We start from the raw sequence: 12,716 nt of genomic DNA on the forward strand, positions 1-12,716 counted from the left end.
TTTGAAAGTCGTCTTCGTCGATTGCACGCTCTGATGGTTCCTCCAGCCGCGCACACCCCCTCTGAGCGGGGGGGGGCAGCCTCATCCTTTGCACATCGTTCTATCATGATTTTTTTGTGTTGTTTTGGATTTTCGCTTTTTTTCCTTTAATGAATGGATCTGTGATTTTGACTTTAGCCGCGCCTCCCATCTCCCCCTTTGCGCCTTTGTCTGGGGAGTGGGGCTGCAGAGGGGCGCAGGCCGATGCCTCCCACCCCCCCCACCCCCCCGGCATACGGTGGAGAGAAGACGGGGAGGGGGGGAGCGCCGCCACTCTCCAGGAGGACCTGGGAACCTGCCCCCTGCGTCCTGCCCAGGTCGTGAGGGAGTCTTGGGGGTACCCTGCCCCACGCTCCCCTTGCCAGCCCGCCGGCCAGGAGCCCCGGGGACGAGGGGGGTCCTCCGTGCTGGAGCGGGGCTGTGGCCCGGCGGGGACACTGGGACCTGAGGGTCGCTCCCGCCCCAGCCCTCACCGACCTCACTCCCTCACCGCCCGTCCCGTCCGCTGCCCCTACACTCCCTTCGCAGACTCCTCCTCCCCCATCTCACTCTCCCCGCCCCCAGGCCAGCACCACCGGGCTGTGTCTCCGTCCCTTTCCCCACCTGTGCTGCTGTCCAGCTCTCCCTCTGCTTGGATCTCTCCCCGCCCCCCTCCGCCCGCCTGCCTGTGCGTCCTGTTCTCTGCGCTGCGTCTGCGTCCGGCCCTCTCTACGCCCTCTCCCCCTGCAGCCCCCGTCCCTCTTTTCTCACTCTGCCCCCACCCCTGGCCGGCCGGCCAGCAGACCCCACTCTGGCTCTCTCCCTCTCTCTCCCTCCGCGCCAGCTCCCACCCCCAGCCTGGGGGCCCCCGCCAGCTGGGAGGGTAGGCAGGGAGGGACAGCCTGGCCCTCGCGCTGGCCTGACTCGCGGCCTCACCCGGCTTCAGGTTACCACAGCGGCGGCTACAGCCCTGATGGGGTGGAGCCCGTCAGCCCCGTGAGCTCACCCAGCCTGACCCATGACAAGGGGCTCCCCAAGCACCTGGAGGAACTCGACAAGAGCCACCTGGAAGGGGACCTGCGGCACAAGCAGCCAGGTAGGGTCCCCCCTGCCTCTGAGCCCCCTCCCGCCCCCCCCCCGCGTGTGAGACAGGGACCGTTGTCACCCCATCGCACAGGTGGGGAAACTGAGGCACTCAGAGGTGGCGGAATCGGCCTCGCACCACAGCTCAGAGGGCAGAGCCGGGCTCTGAGGGCAGCAGCCCCGCCAGGCACACGCCTCGCCCCCCCCAGCCACGCCCTGACCTGCCCTGCTCTGCCCGCAGGCCCGGGGAAGCTCAGCGGCGAGGCTGCACACCTCCCACACCTGCGGCCGCTGCCCGAGAGCCAGCCCTCGTCCAGCCCGCTGCTTCAGACCACCCCAGGCGTCAAAGGTCACCAGCGGGTGGTCACGCTGGCACAGCACATCAGTGTAACTACCCCTCCTGTGCCCCCTCCTCGTTGCCTTTGTACCTGGGGTGGGACCCGGCCCCGAGGAAGGGTGGGGGGGAGGGTCCACGCACCACCTGGTGGGTAAACTGAGTCCTGGTGAGGTGAGCCAGGGATCCGGGGTTGGTGAGGGCAAGCCATGCCAGGGGTCCCAGAGTCTCAAACTCAGGTGCTATATCCGCCCCCTCATCCAGCTGACGGAGCCTCAGGTGCACGAGCCCAGCCGCGATCCACATCTTACACACGCTGGTCAGGGGAACCCGACCCACCTGGGGGCCCACTTTGAGACTTGGGCCAGTGCCCCCACCCCATGCACTTGGGGGCATTGAGGCTGTGTGGGCAGGCCCGAAGCCCCTGGCGAGCCAAGGACCAAGCCCCCGGGTTCTGCCCCCAAAGCTCAGTCCAGCCCTCACCCCGCCTGGAAGGTCCTGGCAGATGGCTGGCGCCTGACCCTGCTCCTGTCCCCTGACCCTCGGCCTGCAGGAGGTCATCACGCAGGACTACACGCGACACCACCCACAGCAGCTCAGCGCGCCCCTCCCGGCCCCCCTTTACTCCTTCCCTGGGGCCAGCTGCCCCATCCTGGACCTGCGCCGCCCACCCAGCGACCTCTACCTCCCAGCCCCGGACCACGGCGCCCCGGCCCGTGGCTCACCCCACAGTGAAGGGGGCAAGAGGTGAGCGGCGGTGGGAGACGGGTGCCCCTTGCTGGTCACCACCGAGAGGGCTCTGTTAGGTGTCTGCTGCGGGAAGCTTGAGCCCAGTAAAGTGCGAGGCCCACCCGGAGCCATCGCACATATGAGAAACCGAGGTTCAGGAAGACTGGGGAGTTTGCTCAAGGTCACGGCGCAGCTGGACCATAGCTGTTACATACGCCGCACTCGGGGGGTTCCAGGCACCAAGCTGACTACGTCACGCCTGTTAACCAGGATCCTCACCACAACCTTAGGAAGTGTAGGCAGTGTTATCCCATTTCACAGACGAAGAAACTGAGGCATAGAGCAGTGAATTCACTTGCCTAGAGGGACGCAGCCAGTAAGTGGTGGAGCTGGGATTCGAAGCAGAGCCGTGTGATTTGAGAGCCGCCTCCTAACGGGCACATACACACTTGCACTCCTGGTTATCCCTGGGGGGGTCCCTGGTCCGAGAGGAGAGGAACGGGGAGGGACCCCCGCTCTGGGATGGAGGAGCCATTGCGGGTGGCGCCCAGAGCTGGGGAGACAACAGCGTGTCTTTGGGGGGACAGTGGGGTCCCTGGCGCTGGGGTGCAGCGGGGGTTCCACAAAGTGCCACCCGCGGGCCAGATCCAGCCCACGGCCTGTTCTTGCATGGTCCGTGAGCGAAAGATGATTTTACGTTTTTAAAGGAGGAGAATATGCAGCAGAGACTACTGAAGTGTTTGCTGTCTGACCCTTTGCAGGAAAAGCGTGCCGACCCCCGGTTTAGAACGAGGCAGGGCTTAGCGGGGAGCGGAGGGAGGGGTGCGCCCCCTGCAAGAGGGAGAGCTCTGAGCTCTGACCACCGCAGGGACCCTCTCTCCATCCAGGTCTCCAGAGCCAAGCAAGACGTCAGCCTTGGGCAGCAGTGAGGACGGTATAGAACCTGTGTCCCCGCCGGAGGGCATGGCAGAGCCCGGGCATCCCCGGAGCACCGTGTACCCGCTGCTGTACCGGCACGGGGAGCAGGTGGAGCCCAGGTACCTGCACGGCAGCCCCTCCCCTTCCTGGGACGCTCAGGACTCGGGCCCTTGCCCACCTGCGGCCTCGATCCACCACTGTGCAGCTGGGGGCTTGGCAAGGGCTTTGGGGTGCAGCCGGGGGGCTTCAGACCCGCTAAACAAGGTCAAAACTTGGCGCACCTCCACGGCAGCTTCCTGAGCCTTGGGCTGGGGTCTCTTAGCTCAGGCCCGGCCCCTGTTGCCGGCCCTTGAGGATCTGAGAAATAAAGAGCTAAGTGTGCTGGACCAAACTGGGGCCCCGGGGAGGGGGGGGGAGGGGGGGAGAGAAAGGGCCCCCTGACCTCAGGGGAAGATGTGGTCTGAGCCCACTTTGGTTCCCGAGGCTCTTTTCTGGGAGTCCGGCTATTGCAGGGAGACAGGCGTGGCCCACCAGGGCAGCCGGGGCTCTGCAGAGACACCCTGAGCCCAAGGATAGGTGGATGACAGAGGGGATTTCGGAAGACATGGGCCCTAAGAGGTGGGGGAAGCAAGCACGAGGTGGGAGAAGCTTCATTCTGAATTTCTAAGGCAGCTTAGGTGGTAAGCACCCCGTTCATCAAGGGTGTGCAAGCTCAGCACCAAGTGAACTGACCCGGGGTGTCTGATCCTCGCAGCAGGATGGGCTCCAAATCCCCAGGCAACACCAGCCAGCCGCCGGCCTTCTTCAGCAAGCTGACCGAGAGCAACTCGGCCATGGTCAAATCTAAGAAACAGGAGATCAACAAGAAGCTCAACACCCACAACCGGAACGAGCCAGAATACAGTAAGGGGCCCGCCCTCCCTGGGAGCGGGGCTGCCGGGGGCCGGGGGTTAGCACAGCCGGGTGGACCCGCCAGCCACCTCTCCCACTGGCCCGTCACCTCACGTTCAGGGAGCCCGTGTTGTCCGTCTTTTTCCCGTAGGCATTTGCTGGGTTATCACAGGGGGCACTCGGGGGATATTGGCATGCACGGGTCTGTTCGTACTGGGCGCCAGAGGTCGGGGCCACGCCCTTACAAGGACCCCGTGTGTACCCCGTGCACGATGCGCCTCACATCTGTGATTTGTTTACCCCACTTACGAGGTTACTGGACGTAAGTCCTAGCTTAGCTGTACCCTCTCGGCACAGCGCCTGGCACATAGCAGATGCTCAAGAGAACACAGGAGTGGGTGAACCAATGAAAGAAGGAACATCACATCCCCGGCCTCAAAAAGCTCATTAGCGCGGGGAGCTTGGGGACCTTGCAGAGGCTTTTCTCTTTCTGGGGCTGGAGTTGCAGCCTTGCAGACAGTCACTGGCCCAGGCTGCTAAGTCCAGAACCTTGCCAAGTGTTGTGCCTGGGCCAGTAGGTCAGCAGCCTCAGCGAGCTGGCTCCAAATGCCGACTCTCAGGCCCTGCCCCAGCCCTGCTAAATCTGTCTGCGCTGCGCAAGCTCCCAGGTGGCGCACCTTGCCGAGACCAGACAGGGGACATAGCGGGGCAGGTGCTTTCCAGGACCTGTAGGCCTCACCCATCTCGTCATCCCCCTCCAGATATTGGCCAGCCCGGGACGGAGATTTTCAACATGCCCGCCATCACCGGAGCAGGTAACCGGCCACCCCGGGCTGCTCGGCCGACAGCCCGTCCCCTCCCTCCCCCTCCCCCGTCACTGTGCGCCCAGGGAGGTCAAGCTGGGTGTCTGGACCTGGAAGGAGACTTGGGAGTGAGGCCTCAGAGGTCACTGGGCCTCACATCAGCCGTAGCCATGGTGACAGGTGGCCTTTCATAGTTCAAGTGTGTCCCCTTCTCTGCAGTGGGGATGCAGAGGGGACAGACACCTGCCGTGGGGATGCAGACACACACAAAAGGCCGGCGGGGCCTGGCAAGGAGTGTCTATTTGGAGTTCAATTTCAAGGCCTTCTAGTGCATGTAGTTCAGTATCAGAATTACACACAAATACCCGGAACCTGTCTGTTGGGATCTCAGGTGGAGATGTGAGTGTGTGGAGTGGGCCTGTGTGTGCATGTGGTCCACGTGGGCCTTTTTTATAGGTGGAGCATCAGTTTTACTTGAAAATTCCATCCAGGGAGCTGGGGAAACAGTGCAGATGTATTCCAGAGATGAGTGTAAAATTCACACACATTTTTTTTTATATATAAATTTATTGTATTTATTCATTTTTGACTGTGTTGGGTCTTCGTTGCTGTGCACGGGCTTTCTCTAGTTGCGGTGAGCGGGGACAACTTTTTGTTGCGGTGCGCGGGCTTCTCACTGCGGTGGCTTCTCTTGTTGCAGAGCACAGGCTCGAGGCGCGTGGGCTTCAGTAGTTGCAGCACGCGAGCTCAGTAGTTGTGGCTCGCGGGCTCTAGAGCCTGCGCAGGCTCGGTAGTTGTGGCGCACGGGCTTAGTTGCTCCGTGGCATGTGGGATCTTCCCGGACTAGGGCTCGACCCCATGTCGCCTGCACTGGCAGGCGGACGCTCAACCACCGCGCCGCCAGGGAAGCCCCCACACACATGTTTACACTGCAACTGAAGCCTTCTGTGATGGTTTGGAGCCCGTGGGGTTACACTGTGCGTTTCCGCTGCCTCTGTAGAAGGACTGGGATGGGGCTCTGGGGAAGCACCTGGTGTCTGGTGTGAAGCGGCTGAGCCAGAGCAGACAGGGCTGACCCCCTCCGCCAGAGGCCTGCCCGGTGTGGGGAGGAACGAGGAGTCTTTGGGGGGATGTGCTGACCTTCCCTGAGGGCCGTCACAGCTCTGGGAATGTGGTGAGCAAAAGGCAGCCATTGGATTTTATCAGGGGGCCACGGGGCCTCTAAATGGGGGTCCCAACCGGGGAATGTCCGCCCACCCGGAGACTAGACGCTGGGGGCTTGGCTGAGCCTCAGGCAATGGGGAGGAGACAATTCGGTCAAAACAACAAGATGGACAGAAATGAATGTCTTCATGTTTTCATTTCAGAGATGCTCGTACACCGACACAGGTGCGTGTGTGCTGTAGAAATTCATGCGGTACAAGGAACTTGTATATAAATTAGATTCAACGTTTTTTCAAAGCAGTTTAGGCCACACACACAAAATTTCCCCAGACCCCGGTCTCTGCTGCTTAATTAGCTCCTGCTTTAGGACCTGAGACGGTCAGCTTCCTGCCTAGCACTGACAGACCATGGACCCGTGACCTTGGGTGGCAGGTTCAGTAACGTCTGTGATCGTAGGATGCTAACCTACCGAGGAACCATCGTGACCTGTATCCCTCGCATCTTTTATTTCCACTTCCCAGTGTCTCAGTTTGTAGGATCATAAATGCTTCTCCCCACTCCCCGCCCCACTCACCCCTGCTGGAAATTTTGCTTTTTCTTGACCGACATGACTTTTTTAACGTGCTGATGAAGCATGGCCCAGACACAGCTAAAAACCTGTCAAGGGGTCCTGTGGCTGTGAATGAGTTTGAAACTAAAAGGAAGAAAAGAAAATGAACACGTAGACGGCAAATAGTCGCTTAAGAAATGTGATTTCAGATGCTGCCACGTTGCTCCCAGCCTCCCAGTAACCATCAGTCCGGTTTACAGACGCGTTAGGGGTCAGCAAGACCCGTTATTCGGCCACTTGGTAATCATACAATTGACTTAGAGTGGAAGTTTTAAAATCCATGAAAATTTTGCCCAGTGGCAGGCAGAGAGCTTCGTTGGAGGTTTTTGGAAGCAAAGTCTGGTTTAACAAAAATGCCAAAAAGAGACACATTCCCCAGGGTTTGCAAACGTCCCCAGAATGGTTCACAAGTAAACAAGAGAGGGACAGAAAACCTGGTAAACAGAAAAAGAGGCATAACTGGCGTGACTTTGAAGCGGGTGTCTGGAAGGATTCATGAGGGACAGTTGTTGATCAGACCACTTTGTGCCGGGTGGCCGGGCCGGGGGCGGCCATGTGATTGTTTCCAGCTCTGCCCTGACCCCCGCACGCACCGTAACTGCATGGCTGCGACCCCCCTCTCCACCGTCCGTCTCTGCACCTCTTTCTCCTTGTGGCTCCCGGGCGGGGAGAGGGGGTGGGAGGAGAGTTAGGCCCAGCTGCGGGGGCAGACAGGGGGCTTGAGGGTCCCAGGCCTCGCAGGCAGGGGCGGCCGGAGGACCGTCTGGTCACCTTCCCTCCATTCCTCCCAGCAGCCCCCGGGAACCAGGGTGGACCCCCCCCCCCAACGCCCAGCACTGAGCTCTGGCTTGACTTAGTTTCCCAGCAGCCCTTCCCCCAAATAAGGGGACCCCCTGATCCCGCTCCCCGCTCCTTTTTAAGGTCACTCGATTTTTTTAAAAAAGAAGCAGCCCCAGCTGGGGGTTAGGGATCCAGAAGGGGCTTCTGATTTCCCCGAGGGCAGCGTAGGAATGAGGCTTGGGGGGCGGTCATCTAACCACCCCGAGCCCACCTCTTCCCCCACCGGGAATTCCTGAGGGCTTCCAGGGCCCGAGTCAGAAGGAGCCCTCCGCCCCCATCACCCTGCAGCGGAAACACGGGGGGAAGATAGGGAAATCAAGAATCGTTGCTTTGCCAAAATGTGCTCACTGTGTATTCTTTCTTCTCCTCCCTCTCTCCCTCTCTGCTTCTCTCTCCCTCTCTCCCCCTTGTCCCTCTGGCCCCTGCGGCCCCCTTTGTGTGTGTGTCTCTCTCCCAGGCCTCATGACCTGCAGAAGCCAGGCGGTGCAGGAGCATGCCAGCACCAACATGGGGCTGGAGGCCATTATTAGAAAGGCGCTCATGGGTAAATATGATCAGTGGGAGGAGCACCCGCTCAGCGCCAATGCTTTTAACCCTCTGAATGCCAGTGCCAGCCTGCCCGCTGCTATGCCCGTAACCGCTGCTGACGGACGGAGGGAACACGCGCTCACCTCGCCAGGTCTGCAGGCCTCCTCCACCCCGTCTGTCCCAAGCCGGTGTCATTAATCCTCCCGCCTCCCTCCGCGTTCCTCTGACCAACCCCCCTCCAGCTTTGGAGCTTGTGACTCTATTTTTGTGCGTGTTTGACGTGGTCCTGGAGTTGGGTAACCCCGAGCCGGGCGGACACCCCCAGGTGTCTGCGCGGCCCCGGCCCGCCCTCGCCCGCTGGGCCCGAAGGAGCTGCCGCTTTTCTAAAAACACTCACGCCGCTGCCCGAGCCCTGCCCTGCCTTCCTCCCCGGCTGGACATTCGTCCCGGGATGCCCACGTCCTGGCCCAGCTTGTGTCTCCTTGGGGGAGATCAGGCTGGAGTGAGGACCCACCTTCTCTGTGTGGATCGGGGGGACCCTTGGGCTCACGGCAGCCAGGCCAGTGGGCCCAGTGTCTGCTGCGGCCAGCAGGCATGTTCACGGCTGGCCCTCGGGGCTGATGGGGTGGAGACCAGCATCTGTGTGCCAGATCCAAACTCAGATGAATCAGGGAAACCAGACGGGCTGGCTCGCCCTCTGCCCTGGGTCCCTAATCAACACTCTGCATATCAGAGCAAGGGCCAGGCAGAGAGTTCTGGAGCCATTTTTCTGACCTAGACACTGTGACCCCCAGAAGTTTCTGGACTTAATGAAGGCCCAGGCCTGGCCTCAGGGGCCCTGGCTTCTCTGCAGAGGGCCTGCAGCCTGCCCAGCCCCAGCACAGTCCTGGGGCAGTGGTCAGGGTCAAGCCAGAGGCCTGAGGCTCCGTGCTTGAGGTGTTAGCCCCTGGTGGGTAGGGGGCCTCAGGGCAGCCTGAGGGGGCTTTGCAAGTAGTTCTACTCACTCCCCTAGTAGAAACCCCCTCCAAATCCAGGCTCCTGGCTGGGTCTGGCCATCTGGTCGACCTCCTTGGCTTCCCAGGGGGCTGGGCTGCTGTTCCCCCTCCCTGGGGGGCCCGGGAAGCAGGGGTCCAGGGCCTCACCCACCCACCCCCACCCGTACAGTGCGAGCGCTGTCCTCAGTCCAACTCGGCCCTTTCCCACGTGTCCCCCTGCAGGTGGTGGCGGGAAGGCCAAAGTCTCTGGCAGACCCAGCAGCCGAAAAGCCAAGTCCCCGGCCCCAGGCCTGGCGTCTGGGGACCGGCCACCCTCCGTCTCCTCAGTGCATTCGGAGGGAGACTGCAACCGCCGGACCCCACTCACCAACCGCGTGTGGGAGGACCGGCCCTCGTCCGCAGGTGGGCACCGGGGGCGGGCAGGTGGGCCCGGTCAGCTGCCCGAGCACCTACTGTGTGCAGAGCGCATGGTCAGGCCTGTTCTGAGACACTCGCCCAGGGCCGTGGCCAGCTGAACTGGGGCTCACAGGTGGTCAGGATGCTTCTCGTAAGGGCCCAGGTGGAGAGAAAGAGCACGATTTAGAAAGAGGATACAGGATTCAGGAAGTGACGAGAGAGGCCTGTGGGCAGGGCCGGTCCCACAGGCTTGGGGGGGCCTCAGGGGAGCCCCCGACTCCTCTGTGCGTGCGAGGAGGTCCCTGGGGGAGGTGCGTGATCTCCCGCAGGTCCAAGAGAGCTCTTGGCTGCAGGACAGACGCAGGGGGGCGAGGGCAGGAACAGCGAGGCGGCTCCCGCTGGGCCGGGCAACAGGCTGCCGGGCATGAGTGGCGTGGGAGTGCTGGAAGTGAGGCCAGGCGGGCAGTTTGAGAAAGCTTCCAGGAGATAGAAGGGGTGGGAGGCAGGAGGCCAAGGCCCCAGTTCCCGGGGTGGCGGGTGGGTGGGCCCCTGGGGGCCGCCAGGCTCACCGGGGCCCCCGGGGCTTCTGTCCCGACCTCTCCGCAGGGTCCACACCGTTTCCCTACAACCCCCTGATCATGCGGCTGCAGGCGGGGGTCATGGCCTCCCCGCCCCCGCCTGGCCTCCCCGCGGGCAGCGGGCCCCTGGCCGGCCCCCATCACGCCTGGGACGAGGAGCCCAAGCCGCTGCTCTGCTCGCAGTACGAGACGCTCTCCGACAGCGAGTGAGGCTCAGAACGGGGTGGGCCGGCGAGCGGCCGGAGCAGCGGGACGAGGAGCGGGCGGCTGCCGACTCCCCCCACCGAGGAAGGAGCCCCTGAGTCTGCCTGTGCGCCCGTCTGTCCGTCCGTCCGTCCAGAGCCGGCATCCTTGCCTGTCTAAAGCCTTAACTACGACTCCCGCCCCGGCTGGCCCTGTGCAGTGACCTTACTCAGGGGATGTTTACCTGGTGCTCGGGAGGGGAGGGGCCGGGGAGGGGGCACGGCAGGCGTGTGGCGGCCACACGCGCACAGCCGGGGCGGCCAGGGACCCAAAGCAGGACGACCACGCACCTCCCACGCCACTGCCTCCCCACCTAACGCATTTGGAACCAAAGTCTAAACTGAGCTGGCAGCCCCCGCACCCGCCCTCCCTCCCCATCCCGCTTAGCACTCTGGACAGACGGACACAGGCCCTGTCCAGGCCCCAGCGCTCTTGTCCCAGTCCCCACGGGCTGCCCCAGCCGACGAGACCGCTGGAAACCAAGTCAGGCCAGATGGGCGGGCGACAGGGCCGGGTGCGGCCTGGGGTGAGCGGCTGCTCCGAGGAACTGGACTGTTTTTTTCATACATCGTTGCCGCAGCGGTGGGAAGGAAAGGCAGGTGTAAATGATATATTGGTTTACAGGGTATATTTTTGATACCTTCAATGAATTAATTCAGATGTTTTAAGCAAGGAAGGACTTACCCAGTATTATTGCTGCTGTGCTTTCGATCTCTGCTTACCGTTCAAGAGGCGTGCGCAGGCCAACAGTCGGCGACCCCATAGTCCGCAGGACCGAGGTGGGGCAGGGGCTGCCAGCTCTCGAGCCCCCCTGCGTCCTCCCTCCCTCCCCTCCTTGGGCAGAATGAATTTGAAGGGGATTCTGTGACCACCATCTGCGCACGGCGGTGGCGTCCTGTCATTTACACACGTTCTTCTCATTAAAAAGCGAATTATACTCGACTTACAGAGGCTCCTTCTCTATCTTGGCCCCGGCAGCCAGGAGGACAGGCGACTGGGCCGGGGTGGGGGGCGGGGGGGAACGGTGGGAGTGTAACCCTGCGGGGGACAAGGGCACATCCCCTGACTCACCAGTCTCTCCCCTCTGCAGGCGAATATTTACGCCCACGGTAAGGATGTCACCGTGCAGACCTTGAACTGTCCCACCCATGGTGAGAGTATTGAATTTTCACACCCACGAGGAGGGTGTCAGATATTCACAGCCATGGTGATGGTATCCAAGAAGGCCATCATCAGCTCTTAACTGTTAAATACTTTAAAAATTATTCCTGCCCACACTATGTTAGGGAACAAACAGACCCTTTGCCGTCACTGCTTTGGATACGCAGCAGAAGAGAGGACAGCCCTCCCTCCCAGCTTGGGTCTTGAGGCAGCTGCCAACTGGCGTCTTGCAGTCTTGGTAGAACGTGTCTCAGACACGAGCTGTGTTCCTTCAGGAGCAGGGCTGGAGCTCCAGAGAGGCTGCGACTCTTCACCATGGACGTGCCTGCAGCATTGGGGCGGGGCAGGGTGTGGGGAGCAGTGGAGGGGAGAACCGAGACCCACTGGATGCAGAAATTCCCATCCCCTGCCCTACCTGTGAACTGCTGGTCAGCCCGGCACCTCGTCTCCCCAGGGTGTGGACCTGGGCATGCAGAGAGATCTGCGTCCTCAGGGGACTCTGCCCACCCTCCCTGGCGCTCCAAGTTTACCCTGGGAACCTGTGCTGTGAGGCGAAATGAGCAGAGGTCTTTGGAGCCCCGCAGGGCTCAGCTTGGCGCCTGGGCTGTAGTACTGATGCCGACAGGCAGGTGGCAGTGTTGGGCCAGAAAAGAGTCTTGTCCTGCTCCGGGCCTCCCTCCGGTCCCGGGTGCAGGCCAGCCCCCACCTGGAATCCAGGATGGGTCAGGTCGTGCTGGCCACACCAGCCACAAGGGGTTGGCCATGCCTGCTGGTGCCACCCAGCATCCCATGGCACTTCCCTCAGCTGTAGTCAGACCAGAGTGATACGGGGGTGGGAGGGACACAAGTGTCAGCCCACAGGCTCATCTCTGCCATCCCCCTGTCTCCATGGCCTCAGAATTGACACCACTTGGCACCCAGTGGCACAGACCCCACACAGTGATGTTTGTGGGGTGTAGGGAGAGCTCATGGCCTCCTGGTGCCTGTGAAGGGTCCACCCTCTCTTCCAACCTCACCCAGCGAGTCCTCAGCAACCCCCCCAGAGGGTTCATCCCACCCCCATCTTGTTTGGTTTTCTTACTGCTCCATCTTAAAATGGAGGCCCCTGCTGTTCCCTGACCCCCATCTCTCTGGAAAACTCCTACACATACTTCAAAACCCAGCTGGGTCATTCTCGCCTCTAAGAACCCATTATCCCTCCCCATCTTCTCTCTCCTCTGGGTCTTTGCTGACACCCTGCAAGCTACTGGACAGAACCCCTCGAGAGCAAAGATCTTGCCTTTCTCTTCCTGACTCTGTTGTTGACTGAGCCCCTAGCAACTGTTGAGCTGAACTGATGCTGTGAGGATCCGATTCCATAGAAAACGAGAACGTGATCTGCAAAGCGCAGGACACTTGCTGGCTAATTTCCCAGCATCTTAGAAC

General features: G+C 61.5%; 1 protein-coding gene across 28 annotated transcripts in view; it reads left to right on the forward strand.

Moving 5' to 3' along the window:
* The window catches only part of NCOR2 (nuclear receptor corepressor 2), a 224,761-nt gene extending 213,689 nt beyond the window's left edge, over positions 1–11,072 (forward strand). For 19 of the 28 annotated variants that reach the window (XM_082641462.1, XM_082641486.1, XM_082641465.1 and 16 more), the window contains 9 exons: positions 965–1,114; positions 1,343–1,488; positions 1,989–2,182; positions 3,052–3,201; positions 3,837–3,985; positions 4,735–4,788; positions 7,848–7,934; positions 9,136–9,315; positions 9,916–11,072. In XM_082641462.1, coding sequence (XP_082497588.1) covers positions 965–1,114; positions 1,343–1,488; positions 1,989–2,182; positions 3,052–3,201; positions 3,837–3,985; positions 4,735–4,788; positions 7,848–7,934; positions 9,136–9,315; positions 9,916–10,097 — 1,292 coding nt within the window. In that variant the 3' untranslated portion in view covers positions 10,098–11,072. The remainder of the gene's footprint in view (positions 1–964; positions 1,115–1,342; positions 1,489–1,988; positions 2,183–3,051; positions 3,202–3,836; positions 3,986–4,734; positions 4,789–7,847; positions 7,935–9,135; positions 9,316–9,915) is intronic. The other 9 variants (XM_082641487.1, XM_082641489.1, XM_082641476.1 and 6 more) reach the window with 2 other exon arrangements.
* The last annotated feature ends 1,644 nt before the right edge of the window (positions 11,073–12,716 follow it).

The sequence above is a fragment of the Mesoplodon mirus genome (genome assembly GCF_964341445.2).
Source record: "Mesoplodon mirus genome assembly, chromosome: 13".
Taxonomy (NCBI): domain Eukaryota; kingdom Metazoa; phylum Chordata; class Mammalia; order Artiodactyla; family Ziphiidae; genus Mesoplodon; species Mesoplodon mirus.